The 17,723-nt window shown below is 40.6% G+C and overlaps 2 protein-coding genes across 5 annotated transcripts in view; one reads left to right on the forward strand and one right to left on the reverse strand.

Annotated features, from left to right (window-relative positions):
- Window positions 1-9,414: 9,414 nt before the first annotated feature.
- Window positions 9,415-13,667, forward strand: LOC120719845 (uncharacterized membrane protein C3orf80). Its single transcript, XM_040009380.1, has one exon. The coding sequence runs from the start codon at window positions 9,818-9,820 to the stop codon at window positions 10,463-10,465; it is 648 nt and encodes a 215-aa protein (XP_039865314.1). The 5' UTR covers window positions 9,415-9,817; the 3' UTR covers window positions 10,466-13,667.
- A 152-nt stretch (window positions 13,668-13,819) lies between these two features.
- Window positions 13,820-17,723, reverse strand: part of ift80 (intraflagellar transport 80 homolog (Chlamydomonas)) — a 48,952-nt gene continuing 45,048 nt past the window's right edge. For 3 of the 4 annotated variants that reach the window (XM_040009272.1, XM_040009273.1, XM_040009270.1), the window contains exons 17-20: window positions 16,915-17,004; window positions 16,576-16,748; window positions 16,225-16,348; window positions 13,820-14,428 (exon numbers count right to left, since the gene is read on the reverse strand). In XM_040009272.1, the coding sequence (XP_039865206.1) occupies window positions 14,318-14,428; window positions 16,225-16,348; window positions 16,576-16,748; window positions 16,915-17,004 (498 nt within the window). In that variant the 3' untranslated portion in view covers window positions 13,820-14,317. Of the gene's footprint in view, window positions 14,429-16,224; window positions 16,349-16,575; window positions 16,749-16,914; window positions 17,005-17,103; window positions 17,151-17,723 lie in introns of those variants that run through there. The other variant, XM_040009274.1, reaches the window with a different exon arrangement.

Consider the following 17,723-nt stretch of genomic DNA (forward strand, 5'->3'; position numbering starts at 1 on the left):
AAGTGTATAATGAGGATAGTGGGAGCTGGACGGTTACTTGGTTTACTTCAAAATAAAACAGGCATTTATCTGAGAGACGTTCATTGCACTGAAAGGAGCAACCAGCTTCCCGTGATGCAACTAGGTCACTTTTGAGCGGGAAAAAATACGCCTGCATTACAGAGAGGTAACCAGCAGATGTCGCATTGGACAACAAAACAAGAAGCACATTCCAACCTGATTGATGCACGCCTCTGATGTGAGGACTGATCACTGTCATCATACCATAAAGTTACAGTGGAATCAAATCAGAGAAGGTCAGCGTCCTATGGTGGATCTCGGCTAAGCACACTGGCCAGCAGAGAGAGCAAAAAAAGGGAGGAAGGGCGCTGTGTGTCTGTGAGATGTCCGGTGGGAGGAATGAGTGAGGGATGAAGGGCTTTCTTATTGATCTTCAAAGCACCTTTCTCCTCCCTCCATCCACTCACCGAGTTTGACAAGTGGATGTGTGGTTTATAGGCAAGAGAAAGGAAACACAGAGAGGGAGAGATGCCACAGACTAATGGGGGCATTATCCTAGTCTCAGAGTCTAAAGGGAGAGATCAGCTACTCCTCGCAGGGGTGAGACGATATCCCCAGTACCTCAGGAAATCAGAGGAGATAAAGCAGAAGTGGTGGAAAAGAAGGGTGAGAGAAGTAGAGGACAGGGAAGGTCAACTTGATGAGAAGATAAGAAGAGATGGGGGGAAAAAGAGAAAATATAATAGGAAAAAGGGGTCAGTTAAATAGGTTAAGATGTAAATCATGAGAGCAGGAGGCACAAGACTTAAACCTTTAACTCAATTTGTCACTCGAGTTGCAAAAACGTATAATTTAATATAGGCTAGTCTGGTATGAGAGTTCATTCGACCTGACTTGAGACAAAAAGCCGAAGAGGCTAATGTCAAATTACAACAGCAGCAGCCTCAAGGTGCTAGATGAAGATTCAACGACCACACCTGGTGTGGTTTTACGCCGACAGAGTTAGCTGTGTTAGCGTTCTACAATTTACTCTTTTGCATGTCAAAAACCAATGCAGTATCAGAAAAATGATTATTTTGAACTCATAATGCTGCTGCAGTAAAAGTTGTTAAGACATTTGACCTCATGGTGGAGCTAGAGGAAACAAGAATATCAGTCATGAAATGCATCTATCAAATAGTATGTCAGGCCGTGTAGAAGTTACTGACATATTTTAATGGTTAGATGGAAGCTTTGACCTCATAGTGATGAGGAATATTTAAAGTATGACGAAAGTCACTCAGTATGTTTCAGCTGCTGGGGATCTTGCCTGAAGTTACAAAGGGTTATCTGAATCCAGACTTAAAAAGCTCTGTGGAGCTTTTTGAGTCTGGATCAGAGCGGTGGAGTGATGGACCAGGCAACAGGTGACAGAGCAATGCTGCCATCTAAAACGCCTCATCACCAGCTACTAAAAATGCTAAGCTGTTGCACAGAGGCGCTTTGGGCATTCAGTGTGGATTGTTGCCATTCTGGTAATTGCGCTGTTGTAACTATTATACTAAGCAGGGAGGGGAGGTTAAAAAAAAATCAAAGCTTTGAGTCTTGATCTTAAAAATAGGTACTGGGAAAGCATCTGACTTTCATTCCTCTGTGACTCAGTTAAGACAGTGTTTCACTGTATGAGTGTATGTGTGTGTAATATGACAGGGCTTTTTTAATATAGACCCACCAACCAGTTTGGAAACCATGATGTCACACACCCTCGGGGGGTAATACGAGCCCTCGACGTGCCGACTCATTATCCATCACGTAGATACACACTCAAAACAACACACACACACACCAACCTGATGAAGCACATATGAAGATGCTTCATCAGGGTGGAGGGAAACTCATACCTTGGCTATTTTGCCAACAGGGCCAGTTTATCACATGGAAAGATGCAAAGTTACTAAAGAGCCGTAACAGCTGAACGCCTGCATAAAGAAGCTAGAGAAAGGGGACTAGGTACAAAAAGAAAACAGGAGAGAGACTTGGGAAATCATTCAGCCATGAGAGTGTTCAAAGGAAATGTATGAGCCTAAAATTCTTCCATGTGTAATGAACATAATGAATTTCCCATTTTAAAGCATTAAAAAAAAACAGTGTGGAGCTGTTTTACTCAGATGCAAAGCTTCAGATCAGCGAGGGAAAATGCCTTTGAAAGTCTAATCTGAATAAAGTGCAGATAACTCCTGGACTTAGAGCTAATGCTAACTGCTTGTGACTGGACTGTGAATTCACTTGTTACACACCCCTCTCCCGCTTTGATTTCCTGCTCATTATCTGAGGTCTATATTTGTTTGTTCTTTATTTTTACATGTAGTGTTGTTTTTCAGTAGTCACCTCTCGCTGCTGCCATCGTGTTGCTTTTTCCTTCCTCTTGGGTAAAAATGTTCTATGAGCACCACCAGGGTATTTTCACCTCACCCACACAGTTTACACTCTTTGTCTTCCATCCCCCCACCCAGCCCCCCTGAAATTGCTGTCACATTTTTTTTTTTAAATGGTATGATAATGCAAGAGTTTCCTCTGCTGTCAGGAAATTATTTTTGCCAAAATGTCCTTTTATTCATAGAATGTAACTAGCAAAATTTGAAATTTCTTATGTCTTTTATAGATCCTGAAATGATTTTCTGCTTTGTTTCAGGATCTAAAATTAGATAAATACATTCTCAGATGCACTACACCACATGACATATAGTATCTTGTCATTATTTATCAAAAACTGACGCGAAATGCAGAGGCAGTGTGTGAAAAATGAACACACCCCAGTTTGTAGAACCACTTTTACCAGCAATAACTTAAAGTAATGTTCTTTTGTATGACTTTATCAGTGTCTCACATCGTTGTGGAGGAACTTTTGAACCACTCGAACCAACGCACCAGTGCATTGAGGTTTGTGTGCATCCGTTTATGCACAGCTCCTGTAAGGTCTTGCCATAGTATTTAAATAGGTTTGAGGTCAGGACTGGCTGGGCCATTTCACCACCTTGATTTTATCTTTTTCAGACATTATGTTGTCCTTGAGTTAATGACTGGAGGGTCCCCGGGTCCTGTGGCTGCAAAAATAAGCCCAGATCCTAACCCCTCCACCACCATGCTTGACAGTGGGTATGAGGTGTTTGTGCTGATATGCTGTGTTTGTTTGTTTGTTTCCAAATGCTCTGCATTATGGCCAAACATGTCCACTTGAATCTTATCTGTTCAAGAGACATTCTTCTAGAAGCCTTGTGGTTTATTCAGATTCAGGTTTTCAAACATGTGCTCCAGTGTTCCTTTATGCAGAGGTTATCTTCTGACAACCCTTTGAAACAAGCGATACTTCTTCAGTCTTTTTGTAGTAGTGTTGTCATTAACCGTAAAGTTTTAGTATGCTCATTGAATCATGTAGATCTCTGAGATGTAGCTCTTGGGTTGGCACTGGCAGTGGTCTGATCTTAGGGTGAATTTGCTGTGACACCAATCCTGGGAAGACTGCCTTGAATCTTTGACGCCATAGAATGGTGGACTTCAAGTAGTTTGTAAATGGCCTTATAACCCTTGCCAGATTGAGAGGTAGCAACAGAATCTGTGCTGCTCACACATGCTGATGATCAAGTAATCAAGTGCATGTGATGAGCACCACCTGGCTGCTACTTACTCTTATAATTACTATAGAAGCAATGAGGGTGCACTTAGTTTTTCACAAACTGCTTCTGCATAATGACTTAGTTTTTGTTCTACAAATAATGACACTGTGTGATTCACTGGGCAGCCAAAAAAAAGTTAAACTCTAAGATTTCATCGGACAACCTTTAGCTTTGTTGGCAGGACACATTCACTGTGGTATTTCAATTAACTTATGCAATGTCACAATATTTATTTCCATCCAGAGTTTCATGAATTATTCACAAAGATCTCCTAGAAGTGACGACAGGAGAGTTGGACTGTTAAAGTCTTCTCAAACACATCCCAAAGATCCTCAGTGGGATAAAGGTTTCAGCTCTGTGGTGGCCAATCCATGTGCGAAAATGATGTCTCGTGCTCTCTGAACTATGAATCCTGGCATCCCATCCCACGTCCATGCAATCAAGGAAGGAACAACTTGATCATTTTAGGTATATTCAGTTAGTCAGCTCATTTTTTTGGCACTAAATATTGCTGAACCTAGACCTCAGACCTCCAATCCAATGAAAGGCTCTCACCTACAGTGTCCAGGCATGTGTCGTTTGTCCCAATATATGAAATCTCAGAGTTTAAAGTAAAGTTTTAAGTTCAAAGTAAAGATACAGTTTACTATCCCCATATATACATATTAAAAATATACTTAATACTTTGACAGCATCACATTTACTCTTTATTCTGTGAATGTTTATTCCAGCATTTTGTTATATTTCTTAGTTAATACTCACATCCAAATGGATATTTTCACATTTGAATGGTTATACTGAGAACTGCAGTTTCCTAACATTCCCAGCATATTCGAATGCTGAAATTAATTTAATTTCAATTTAGTTCTCTTCTCTTTTATTCAAACAACAGTTGCCTCAAGGTGCTTTATATTATAAGGTAAAGGCCCTGCAATAATACAGAGAAATGACCCCCTTTGAGCAAGCACTTGGTGACAGTGGGAAGGAAAAACTCCCACTTAACGGAAAGAAACCTTGAGGAGAACCAGGCTCAGGAAGAGGCAGCCATCTGCCATTGGCTGGGGTCGGGGGGGAGGAAGATAGAACAAAAACACACTGAGAGCTTTCAAATAAACACTTAATGAGTTTGAGAAATGGCCTCAATAACCAGGAAGTTCAGTCCATAGTGTCTGGTTTCTTGCTGTTTATTGTTTGTGAAAGACATGGGAATCATGGAAATCTCTGAAGGCTTTGCATGTTGCATGTTTTCTAAGAAGAAAAGTATCTGTCCTTGATGCTGTTTGGATTTGATGCCTACGCATACTAAGTATTTGGGAATCTTCGCTTGTCCCTCCGTCACCAGAGGAGAATGATTTAAATTGCTGTACATTTTCACATTTCCTGTTTCTGGACATCTGTAAAACTGCATGCTGGGAAGTAGCAGAAGAATGGAGGTCATAATTTAGGCAAAGAGGGGGGGTGTGAGAGAAGTTAGTGTCTGCATGGCCTCTGGGGAGCTTGGTTACAAGTTTTTAGGTGACCCTTCTTCTGTTCTCCTGTCGCTTTAGTTTACACCCTCCCATTGCTTACACAGTCTATGTACTTATTGCTCTATACTAAGCCCGTCAGCGTTTTGTATAATGTGTGTTGTGTCATGGCCTCTTTCTCTTTTTATCTATCCCGCTTTCCCTCCATGCTGTTAATGCCTTATTTTGAGAGTTCCCTCAGGGAACACTGTGTTTTCAGGGGCAAGAGAAGAAGGAATCCTGGGATATAATGTGGGCGTTTGGTAAAAGTGCTGAAAGCCATAGTCACCTTCTGAGACACAGACCACCTCCTCCTTTTAGTGTGTCTCAGCGCAGGGGTGTGGAGGCAGGGGGTCAAAAATCCTCTGACCTCCACGCCCACTCAGAACATGTGGGAATGGTAAAATTATCCTATATTTAACCCCCAGGTGTCTGCCTTGTGTGTGTATGTGAGTAACAGTAACTGAGTCATCTGCAGCTGGGTGGTACATGGGTTATCTTATAGGGCGGAAAAAAAGTGGGTGGGTTTGGAAAAGCTGTGCTCCCCCTTAATACACCACAGTCACCTCCCTGGGATAAGAACTTTCTCAGTTAAATATGTCTGAGGTTGAATGTGTGTACATTAGATATATGTGAAATCCAATCAAACATTAACTGTGTGGTTACAGAAAGCCACTGAGAATTTAATGGCAATCTCCCACCCTCTCAGCTAGATAATCATACAAAACTTAATGCAAGAGAAGAACAAAAAAGTCACCTTCAAAGAATAAAAAAAACATTTTTCTTCTTTGTAGAGTGAAAGTAACACATAATTAATACTTTTTTTGTTTTACACAGAGAATATCGGTGCTTATGTGGCTGTGGAGGGGGCATTTGCACATAAAATATTTAAATTTTCAAAGAAGGCAACAATGCTGAGTCAAATAAATTAATGCTATTACCCATCAAAAGGGCAGCTTTATATGGTTATTCACTATAAAGTGAAAAAAAAAGCTTGGCTCAGCACAAACCTTCCAAACATCTGACTTACTAAGAGCACTAAGTAATTCCCATTAGACAGAGAAGGGATTTTACCCCTCTGTGTTCTGGTGAGGATTTCTTTAAGTCTTCGTTCTCAGAGGAAGTCTGGATTCTGATTCATCTCCCTGCCAAAAACTACACAAAGCTGGGAGAGCAAGCCACATTAAGGTGCTCGTTAAGGCACACACTTTCCCTCAAGTATATTTGTTACCACATGCTTGTTCAAAGGCGCAAAGTTTACACTATGGTGTATTTCAAATGAAGTCTGTCCCGTGACCTGTGCCACGTCATCTCTTCTCGCCTCCATTTCTCGTGTCTCTGTCTACCACATTGTCCAGTTATGCAAAAAAAAAAAAAGAGAAAAAAAACGAGAAAGAATGAAACCATACAAAGACACCCACACAAACAAACTCAAACATAAATACAGTTGCCCCATACTCTCAACACGCACAGTCCGTACACTTTAAGACCTCCGAGCCAGCAGAGCGATAAGATTAGAGGAAGTATGTGGGTGTGAAATAGCTGCGGTGTGGGACTTTCTGGATTCACACAATCTTCACTGACTGCAGGCCCTGCTTTTTATTAGAGTTCAAGCTGATGGGAATACACAGACACTGATGACACCCACACTCATATCCTGCACAGATACCGAATTCATACACTAATATGTTAAACAAGCTAAAACTTATGCATCAATCCTCCCCTGTCTGCAAAGCCAGACGCAGCTATTCTTAGGTACGATCACACAGAAAGAAATCCTTTATATAATGTATATTTGTGGACCTGAAACACTGCTATCATTCAAAGAAAGAAAAATCTCATTGTTTCCATACATACTGCAGAAAAGAAGCTACGGAGGCTGAAGTTGATCTCAGGGCAGTAACCCTGAGGTTGTGACTTCTGCTCTGGAGCAAATAAAGTGAAACCCAGAACCATCAGTGGGTCCATTAACAAAGCCAGAGGCCGGACAAGGCTTTCTTTGTTTCATAATTAATGCAAACATGATAAGCGTGACATTGAATGTTGGGCGGGCCGTACATCAGCATCCTCGACACATGAAAATGAACGTTGCCATTCATCATTAAACACGGCTAATGGACCCCACAAGACTGAATTATTAAGCACAACACAAGAGACCTTTGTGCCAGATTAATGGAAGCACACAGGACGGCGTATTTATTACAGTGATATAGAATAGTGAAAGTGTTATCACAGCGATTGTTGGCCATACAGGAGGCTGAGACTTTGTGCAAGTTAACCCAACAGGAACACGGGGTTTCTACTTGTGTACATCAAATATTCCAAACTATAAATATACTATGCGTTAGAAAGAGGGGGGTGAATGTTATTTTCATGCTTCCTGTGGGATGTAGTGGTCTCCAATTGGTTTGATGTGTTTACTGGAAACTGCTAGAAAAGACAAAATGGGGGGGGGGGGGGGCAAGGCAATCGTGCAGATGAACAGTGAAAATAAATAAATAATTCATTTTACACTTTGATTTTTCTTCAGGATAAAAAGATTTATTTACATTCTTATCTATATAGTTGCTCAAATTGGCTTGATTTGAGTCAGTTAAAAGCCAAATATCCACAGTTTTTCCTCCGTACTGTACAGGTTGCAGCATTTTTCTGCCTTCCAGACACTGCACAGAGTGAAAGCTGTGATCAAAAATAGCAGTTGTTCTCTGTGCTTGTCAATAAGAGCCCTCCTGAGAAGCAGACTTGCTGGAAAAACGAAACAGGGGAGAACTGAGAAGGGTTTCTGAACTCTCAGAGCCATGGTCCACAGGCTATTGATTGTTTATTTGGTTGGAAAGTTGCCCTGTGATCACATTTCCCTAATTGAGGTAGATTACAGAAAGAAATACGATGCTGCATAAATTAGGTTGCATGGTGCTCTTCTTCTACTGAATTTCATGTCATAATGGTCCAGTAATTGGATTTGGTGTATTGTGCATTAGGCCTTGTTTAGGAAAGAGAGGAATACAGACTGACTATCAGTAACAAACAGTAACATGAAGACAGGGTGAAATGTTCCTTTAATTTAAAAGGATTCACCACAATTTAAACAATGTAGACTTTGCAAAAGACTCTAAAGTCCTTATATTTATCAGTACAACCCTGTCTTTTAAAATAGAATCAGAGGCTGTAGTCTTCCCTGTAATGTCTTAATATCATAAATGCTATTCACCGCAGAAAGAGAGAGAAAAAGAAAAGGACAACAGGCCTTTGAAAAATGATGCTGGTCGATCTATACAACCACGGTGGAAAATTATTCAAGTCGCTAATTCATTGCAAGACAACAAATTAAGCAGAGTGGTTTAATTAATCAGTTAATATTCAGGACTTGAGGAGCAGCTTAGTGAGCCCGCTGTTCTTGGATGTTATCCAAAGGGACATCTTTAGCATAAATTAACACACGGGGCACAGAGACTATCGTTTAAAGCAAGGAATTAGTTTTATGGTTATGTTCTTCAATGCTGCAGACACATGGTTCTCTAGGGTGATACTGAACTAATGGGAATCCAGACACTCATCTAATGGGAGCCATTACAATCCACATTGCATTTTTAATGAGACGGTTGGAGCTGTTGGCGCCTTGTGTCAGGGACATTCACCAGTGCTGGTTTTTACCTGGTTCAGAATTCAGTGATGGGACAGTTTTAAAGTCTTTCGGGTGCAATGGATCATAAAGTGGCATCTGGGGACGCATCAGTCTCAGATATTACAGCTGTTTACCTCTCTACATTATAAAAGGTTTCTATTAATTTATACTAGCCTAAAGAGTTCAGAAACATATGATGATCTTGGGACAATATGGGAAACATTAGCTCCACCTTAACCAAAGCCAACACTGATATCCTACTCATCCACAAATACTTCATAGTATCTTCTATCATTCATATTACTGTTAAGTGAATTTGTACATAATCTGCACTATCCTACATTTCCAATGCAGGATGTTTACTTGCAGTTAAGTAATTCTGTATTGCAGTATTGCTGCTGTTCCTTGGCTTAAGGACCTCTGCTCTCAATCTATCACTAGAACAAAGACTTGTTTAAATTTTACAAGGTACAAAGGCACAATATCTTCACTCCTTCCTCTTGTCACCCCTCCTCCTACATCTACAGCATTCTTTATTGGATCTTTAAAGTATAAATCATGATGCTCTGCAGCAAACATTGCACGTAGTGATCAGAGAGGGGGGCTGCTGATGTCTGAAAACTGGTGAGATTGCATGTGTCTTTGTGCAGGAGACTTCAGGTTAAGGCAGAATATGTAACCAGGAGCACAGGCTGGCTATCTGCGGGTTTATCTGGTGTAAGGACATGCTAGGACCCAATAAAGATATCTTCACCTAATAATGATGTAAGATTATTCATGAATCTCATCCCTGCTGCCTTCAGACACTGAGGTGGCTCCACTCCGATCGCCCATACTAAAGCAGACAGGTCGTCCTCAGCAGGGGGAGGGGGGGCACCTGCTGTCCCGCTCCTCGCTGCAGAAGCTGTGACAGCACATATTTCGCGAACAGCTGGAAGGAAAGGCAGTCCTGCAACACCTGAGCGGACTTAACGATACGACGTCGTGCGTACTGGAGACGCGCCGATAGCTGCTCCATCCTGGGGGATCCCGAAATGATGCCCCGTGTGCCGGGCGGCGGCCGGACAGCATACACTGGCACATTTCTGTCGGCATGCCTGATCTCTGCATGTCAAGCCGCCCAGAGCTGCGGGGAGGTCCAGTGCGGCGTCAACCAGCACTGCTGTCCGCCCACCGTCACAGGGAACACCAGTGCCAGCTCGAAGGTGAGCTGCTGCCAGCTCTCCATCCACGCATTTTTCGACAACGTCGGCTGGTTCACGCGGAAGCTGTCCGGCATCCTGATCCTGTTGCTGCTCTTTGCCATGGGCTACTTCATCCAGCGGATCATCTGCCCTCGGCCCCGGCGGCACCCGCACCACGACCGCGGCGAGGAGCCGTCCCTCTTTCACGGACACACATCGGCGTCCCAGGATTCCCTGCTGGAGCGGTACCCCGAATACAACCTCGGGGGCTTTGCCTCTCCAAACCTGCCGGCCTATGACGAAGTTAAGTATTTGCCCACCTATGAGGAAAGCATGCAAGACATGCACAGAGACCGGTCCGGTGAGAACTTGTTGTCCGAAAACGAGAGTGGCGGCCAGGGCAGAGGGAGAGCAACAGGACCGAGATCCGGAGACCAGAGGCTGGCTGCCCTGGAGGTCTCAGGACCTCAGAGCCCAAGGACATCCAACTCTGTTTGACGGAGACTGGGCAAGACTACAGAAACATTGTTATTCTTATTTTAATATAGTCAGGGTAAAAAAAATCTTGCAGAGATACAACGAACAAGTGCAATTATACTCCTGAATGTAAAGAATAAAAGAGAAGGCTGAGAATGCAGGACTACGTGTTTTCTGAGATAACAGGAAGCTGCTTTCCTTTTGTATGCAAATGACCGCTTGGGTTATGGAAAGCAGATTATAAAGTAAGCGGAGGAGGCTGAAATTGAGGCGCTTTGTGTTGGGAATAGCTAAATTGGCTCCGGTACAATCGCATTAAGCTTTTTTCAAACTTCAGCACCTCAATTTAACGGCAGCATGAAACAGATTTCCTGTCAAACTGAGGTCCTCTCTTAGTGCTTAATATACTGCCGAACCTGGAAAATTCTCATATTATTTTGTAGAGCCTTTTCTTTATTAAATTTGCATCCAAAAAAAGAAAATAGTTTTTTCAGTCCCCTTAGACATGGGCTGAAAGAGAGAAAGGATTAGGCAAATATCTGTTATAATTCTTTCTGAGACACTTTTTTTTTTTTAAACCAGCCAGCCCTGGAGTCTAGCTTATCAGCATGAAGGCAGCAATCTACCCCCACATACACACTTCACTGGGAGCTGATAGATGAGCATTATATAAATGACCTGCTCGATGCTTGACATCTCTCCTGTGAGTGAAGCCTTACTGCCCCAGGTCCCAGCTTATGAACTCAAGAAGAAGAAAAATATGAATGAGATTACAGCTTCCAGACTGATAAGAGCTAAAGTTGCACTTTTATGAAGGCATGTCAGAGAAGATAGCTGCTGTCCCAAAGAGCAAAACAGAAAAATACTAGCTGACACGCGGCATTGAAGAAAATGTAGTACTTTCTTTGTTAAAGCAGAAGGATTTGAAGATGCCAGATGAGAATACCTTCAAGTCTGCTTTTGCAGATGCTAACTGTCCTAACGAAACAAGAAGTTACACTTTAGCTCATCTGAAAACTAAGCAGATTTTGAGAAAACATGCTTTTTGTGAATTAATGCCATACATATGTTATAATACTGAAAAGGCAATTATGTTGATTTAGTATTTCTTTACCTTGTGATTGACTGGGTGTCTGGTAAATAGTCACACTCTCCATATCGTATTGTCTTATCTTTAGGGCCAGGCCAAAAATTCTAATGAGAATCTGCATTACTGCTGGATGTAAGCCAGCCAAACGTCTTTTGTTGTACGAACAGTATCGGATCATTTCGAATTTACAATAATGGAAGGTTCTGAAAGATCTGCATTTTTTTTTTACATATGAACTGAAAGAAAACACTTTTCAATTTATTTGCCCGTCAACTTCAAGATGGACGAATGTTTTCAGTTTGTTGTGCAGAAATGAAAAGAGGTGTTTGTATATAAACAGTGTACCAAATTAAATCCCATTAAAGATACAAGAGCAGGTGTAAAGCAGATAATAACCATCAGCTTATCAAATCGACTAAACTGATTTATCCCAGAAGCTCCACAGTGCTCATCTTTCATCATTCCGAACAATGCAGAACCGTATCTGTAAAGCTAGCCTTTACAATTAGAGACCCTGAGTTGATCCCAACTCTAAAAGTCTGAGTGTGATTGTGGTGGCTTTTGTAAACCCATATCGCCTGACCATAATGGCAGAGCCAGCAGTGATCACTGATGGCTTTCTTTTCCTGAGGGACATTTGTGGGCGGCTGGAGTTTGGACTTAAAAGCATTAAATCCAGACTAAAACAACCACTGATGGGTAGATGAGGTAAAGGATCTGAGACCCTGAGCGGCATGAGGCCATGTTGGAGGGCTAATAAACCCATGAGAAGTGTGATTGTTGCGTTTCATTTTCTCCTTCCTAGTCAGTGTAGTTCACTATATACTGACTTCCATTTGTAAACATCAACAGTAAAGCTGTATGTCTTCTCTCAGGGGAGAGGATAGTTATATACGCTCATGGGAGATGCAAATCTATAAAAACACAGGGATAAATACAGTATTGGTACACTCAGTGGGTTTTGAATCAGAGCCCATAATTCAGTTATCGTATTGCTCTCTGGTATAAAGAAGAGACAAACTTCAAAACGTCAAATCAATGAGCATTATCCTTCTCTATCCTCTTCATAAATTCTGCATTACATCCGGGAAGTGTATTTTTGGGAGAGCTTGGCTATCAATTTAATATATGAGAACCAGCCAGTCTTTGAATATAGATATACACTTCAATGGTTTAATAAAAGAAGAGCATCTGTTTGGCACTGTGTGCTGTGTAGCTTCAAAAATATAAAATGTTTACACTGACCATTTCATTGTAAGATATTTGCCACTGGGACTCAAAACTATAGAAAGTCTAATCTAAATGTGACTTTTATATTCTTAACATTAAGATATGGCTGAAGGTAGAGGCGTGGAATTGAGTGAATCAGGTATATCACGCAATGCATGGTTTAAGAGAAAGCATGAACTGATTTCACATGTTGCTGTTTATTGTGTGTGGCCACTCCCAGTAATGGATGTGAAACGTGGTCATCCAGTTCCACCATTTAGCTGTTTTCTCACATCTTTATGGTTTGAGGTGAAGGAGTTGTTTGGATAAAGCGTGCTTGACGCCAAGCACATGATGCTCACTTACTTTGTGTTAAATTACAGGAAAATCGTCACTACTCTTGTATTATATGGAATTTGAACACGGAAGATGTTCAGTGAACCCAACTAGCTTTAACCTCAATGACTAATTAATGATTTATTTTTTCTGCTCTTAAAAATACATTAGTTCAGATAGATAGTTGGTGGAAAGACAGAAATAAAAAAAGGCTTTTAGAAGTGAAGTGACCAAAACTGCAGGAAAGCTGCTAAGAAAAAGAAAGCAGCAAGAGATACCCAACCCAAGAGAGAGATTTTCCTACTGTTTTCTGTGATGTGTGTCTGTTGCCACTCACTGTTTCATCTTGTTCACTTTCTACCATATCCATCTGCATCTTCATGACATAGTATAGGAGCCCTTTCTGAAGAGCCCTGAGAAAGATGTTCATCCTCCTGGACCACTAGTGGAGATGAATAGGCTGATGATGTAGTGGCCCTCTGCCAACCAGGGGGTGGAGCTCCGTGGCAAGCGGTCTGTTTCACACCTCAGCAGCGGAGGAAATACAAGAACAATTTAAAAAGAGAAGCCCTGCATTATTTTAAGACTGTGAGAACACGCATGCACACAGAAATACCTTCAGGGTGCATGTGCAAAGCTTAAAATAAATCTCAGACCTCAAAGACAGTCCCTGATCCTTGTATAAAACCAGTAAAGTGTCACGACACAAAGGGGAAAACAAAGAAACAGGACATTTTGGATCAATACATACAGTATGGTTCACATGCTTTATTAATGGACATTCTCGTGTTTCCACAAGGCAACACTATAAATGTGTAAACTATAAAAATATATTTTAATGTAAAAAAAACAAACTGAAACATGACAAAAATAACACTCATACAAGTTTACAGATGAATGCGTATACCTATTTAACTGTTAATGAAAACAGATTAACTTTAAACTTGATTCACTCAAAACCAGTCACTACAACAGGAAGGCCACAGGTCTGTTGGTCAGAAATACAGACAGCCTTAAAAAACTGTTATCAGCCACCCACAGTAACAGTAACATAAGCGATTTTGTTTAAAGCTTTATATGTAACTTGACGAGACTATGTGTGTAGTGTAAGTCAGGCATCACAGACATCACAAAATCTCAAAATTGTTCAGTTTTGGTTTTTACATGAAGGTAATCGTACTTGCTGTACTTATTGTGGACATGACCCTCTTAAAAAAAATAAAAAACATTTTAAAAAATTAACGGCGTGAGGCCACGCTGCTCCTCACAGAGGTGTTAGCAGCTCGCTCTCTCTCTTTAGACAACTCCATCTCTATCTTTGCTTGGATTTTTTCCCAGTCCACTTCAACCTGGAAGACACAGTAAGATGAGATGAAATGAGAAAGTAAGAAACACTATTTTAACTGATAAACAGTTCCGGGAAGCATTTGGTAATGGGAGTTATCCCCCATTAAAAGAGAAGGAAAACAAGTTATAGTAAGCGTCTTAAAACACTGGCTTTCAAATGTTAGTCTCGGATACGCTAAGAAAGACGCTGCTAGATCGTCTGTAAATCCCTCCAAACTGTAAGGCTGGCTGAGCTCGGGTAGTAGAAAGTAACTTGTAATGCATTACAGTAGGTTCTTTCTGTTTAAGAGTAATTAGTGTAAGTACTGCAAACACTTTTAAAATTAGAAATGTTTACTGAACAATTTACAGGAGTTGGGAAGGTCGTGTAGGATGATAATGGTGCTTTTTAACCTCCAGTGGTGATCACATGGGTTGAAGTCACATGCACACATTTTTCCTTGCAGTCTGGCTGAAATCCTACCTACTGCTGAGTTTTTCGGGGTCAGCTGTTTACATGGGATATGATTTAGTACGGTCTGGTTATTGTATGCGCCAACACTACAAACTGGAAGAGTCTTAGATGTGTAAAAAAAACCCAAAACAACTGTCTTATCTCTTTGGCACATGTTTGATCATCCTATTAAAGATGGATATTTACCATCTACACAGTCCAGTAGTTTCCATTATTGTGTCGCTCTCAATTTTTTAAGAGTTGGATTAAAAACAAACTGTCCACAGAAGATCAGTTCATCTTGGAAGCTAGCATTTTTGGGAAGAGTAGACACTGTTAGGTCCATAATTTCTTGGAAAAGGACACTATTTTTATAGTTTTGCCTCACTATACTACCACAGTGGATTTTAAATAAAACTATATGTAATTGAAGTTCAGACTTTCAGCTTTAATTCAAGGGGTTAACAAATAAGTTTGGTGTTAACAGTTTATTCATCAGTTTATTATAAATTACAGCCATTTTTACAGATGGTCCCCATTTTTTAGAGGCTCAAAATTAACTGATCAGACTAACATGATTTTACATATTATGTTATTTTAAGCATTTTTAATACTTGCGTGAAGAGTCTTGAGAGAGGGACTGCACTTTGATTCAGCTTCAGATGTTATGCCTGCCTCATTTGTAATGAAATATCAGGGAAACAGGCCTCGTCTAACTACTCGTCTGTCTAAATTAACTCTGAGCCTCTGACAATGGGGCCAAACTCCACTGTGGTTGTGAACAGAAGCAAAACAAAAACTGTACATATATATACCTAAACATTTTTGGCATGACGGCAAGTGTAGAAAGAACAAAGTCAAACGGTAATCAGAATGGATTTTTCTTTCCTTTAACCAGTTTACAAGAAGGTTTTAACCATCTCAACCACCTTTTAAAACCAACAGAGTCTCTGTGATTCTTTTTATTATATGGAACTTTTTTTTTTTTATTGTATTTGCACTTTGAGACTATAATTATAATATTAGGCATTGTTGCAGTGATAACCACTCCAGTAACACTACTGCAAGCAATATTTGGGATTAAATAGGTCAGGTGCAGCTAGAGATTTGCCTCCTTTTGCATTTTAATGCTGTAGGCTTTTCTGATTGGATGGTAAACAGAAATGCTAAGGTAACATAGTTTTTCCCTAAACCAACTTTTTTTTTTTTTTTAAGGCCACTTAGAGTGTATTAGCAGAGCAAACAAAGTTGATAACCCATGGGAAATAATTAGAAATAGACACCATCCACAGCTAAAAATGTTTCCAGTGTGTTGCTGACTAAGTCAGTTTATACAGTGCAGCAAGACAGGCCACCATAACGTACCCCTTCAGAGTACTGCAGGAATCTTTTATTGGTCTCCTTCCTGCCAAATTTCTGTAGGAACTTCTCCCTATAGGCCAGCACAGTGTCCACATGGGTCTTGTGTTTAACTGCCAGCTCCAATGCCCTGGACACAAGATGACATGATGCAGACAGACATGCATCCTCTGTGAAAAAATATGCTTCACCTTAACTCTTTAAAACCTAAGTTTAGACTACCTCCATAAAACAAAATCCTTACACAGCCAAAAATACAAAAAATACATACATGAATAAAAATCTCCCAAAACTGCTTATACTGTCCCTTTACTAGCTGTACATTTCCAACATGAACACATATATACAGAATTATACCTTTCCCAGTTATAAAGGTCAATGTTGACTTGTATGGCCTGGTAGATGAGACCAGCTTGTAAGAAAGCAGCCTCAGCTTCCTGGACCTGACCACTGAACAGCAGCATGTGGGCCAACGATGACTCCTTAGATGGCTGCTCCCTTAGAAAGTTGATGTATTGAACTCTAGGTAACTGAAAGAGGTGAAGCAGCAGATATGCAAAGAGAGAAGCTAGAAATACAGTATCTCTTTTCACTGACAGATTCACTGAAGTTTCACTGAATTTTTCTTTTTTATGGTTTTCTGGTGGTTTACAACACTTGTGTTTAGCTGAACTAGCCAATAAGCAATGCTCTTACCTCTCCGATGGCAGCATAAGCCATCTCTGCAGTAGTCAGCTCTCTGTTTGCCATTGCCATGCCAGCGAGACATGCCCACAAAGATTGGTCCTAGGGATAAAGGGAACAACAGCAGAGAGCATCTTTTAATGAAACCATTTTTTTTTTCTTTAATTAATATCGACCTATGGCATAAAAAAGGCACCTAACTCAAGGGAGGAACCGGTGTGGTGTTTACACCCTTTGCTATCAGCAGCCTGTAATAAAAACACATAGTTTGTTCCCTTTTCTTTTGCTGAATCTATGAAAAATGCCAAAGATAACACAATTTGGCAAACATAAAATAGTATAATTGCACCACCAAAGTGAATCCCAAAGAGCTATTAGCCAAAAACTTGGCATCTCTGCAGAGTGTGCTTTAGAAAAAAAAAAAAAGGAAACTGGACAAGTGGAGGACAAAATAACTTGCAGGCCTAAAAAAAACCATCTACAGCAGATGAGCAACATCTGAAAATATCTGAAAGAGTCTGGAAAGCTTATTGGCAGCAGCTTAATTATTCATCATAACAATGCCAATGCAATAAAAACACACTGGGATAGAAAAACACAGATGAAACACTATCAGTCATGGATTGGTCTCTTTAAACCCAGACATCAACATTACTGAAGCAGCGTGGGATCATCTAGATAGACGATAAAATAAAAGGGAGCAAACAGCCAAAGAAGAGCTTTGAATGTCCTTCAAGAAGCCTGAAGAACTATTCCTGAAGACTAGACAAGAAAGTTTGACTAAGAGTGTCAAAGAATAAAGTGGTCATACCAAATACTGA

This window comes from Simochromis diagramma, unplaced genomic scaffold (genome assembly GCF_900408965.1).
Source record: "Simochromis diagramma unplaced genomic scaffold, fSimDia1.1 OVJJ01000344.1, whole genome shotgun sequence".
Lineage (NCBI taxonomy): Eukaryota > Metazoa > Chordata > Actinopteri > Cichliformes > Cichlidae > Simochromis > Simochromis diagramma.

What these genes read in the sequence shown, in the direction of transcription:
- LOC120719845 (XM_040009380.1), top strand. Translation starts at nt 9,818, where the DNA reads ATGATGCCCCGTGTGCCGGGCGGCGGCCGGACAGCATACACTGGCACA.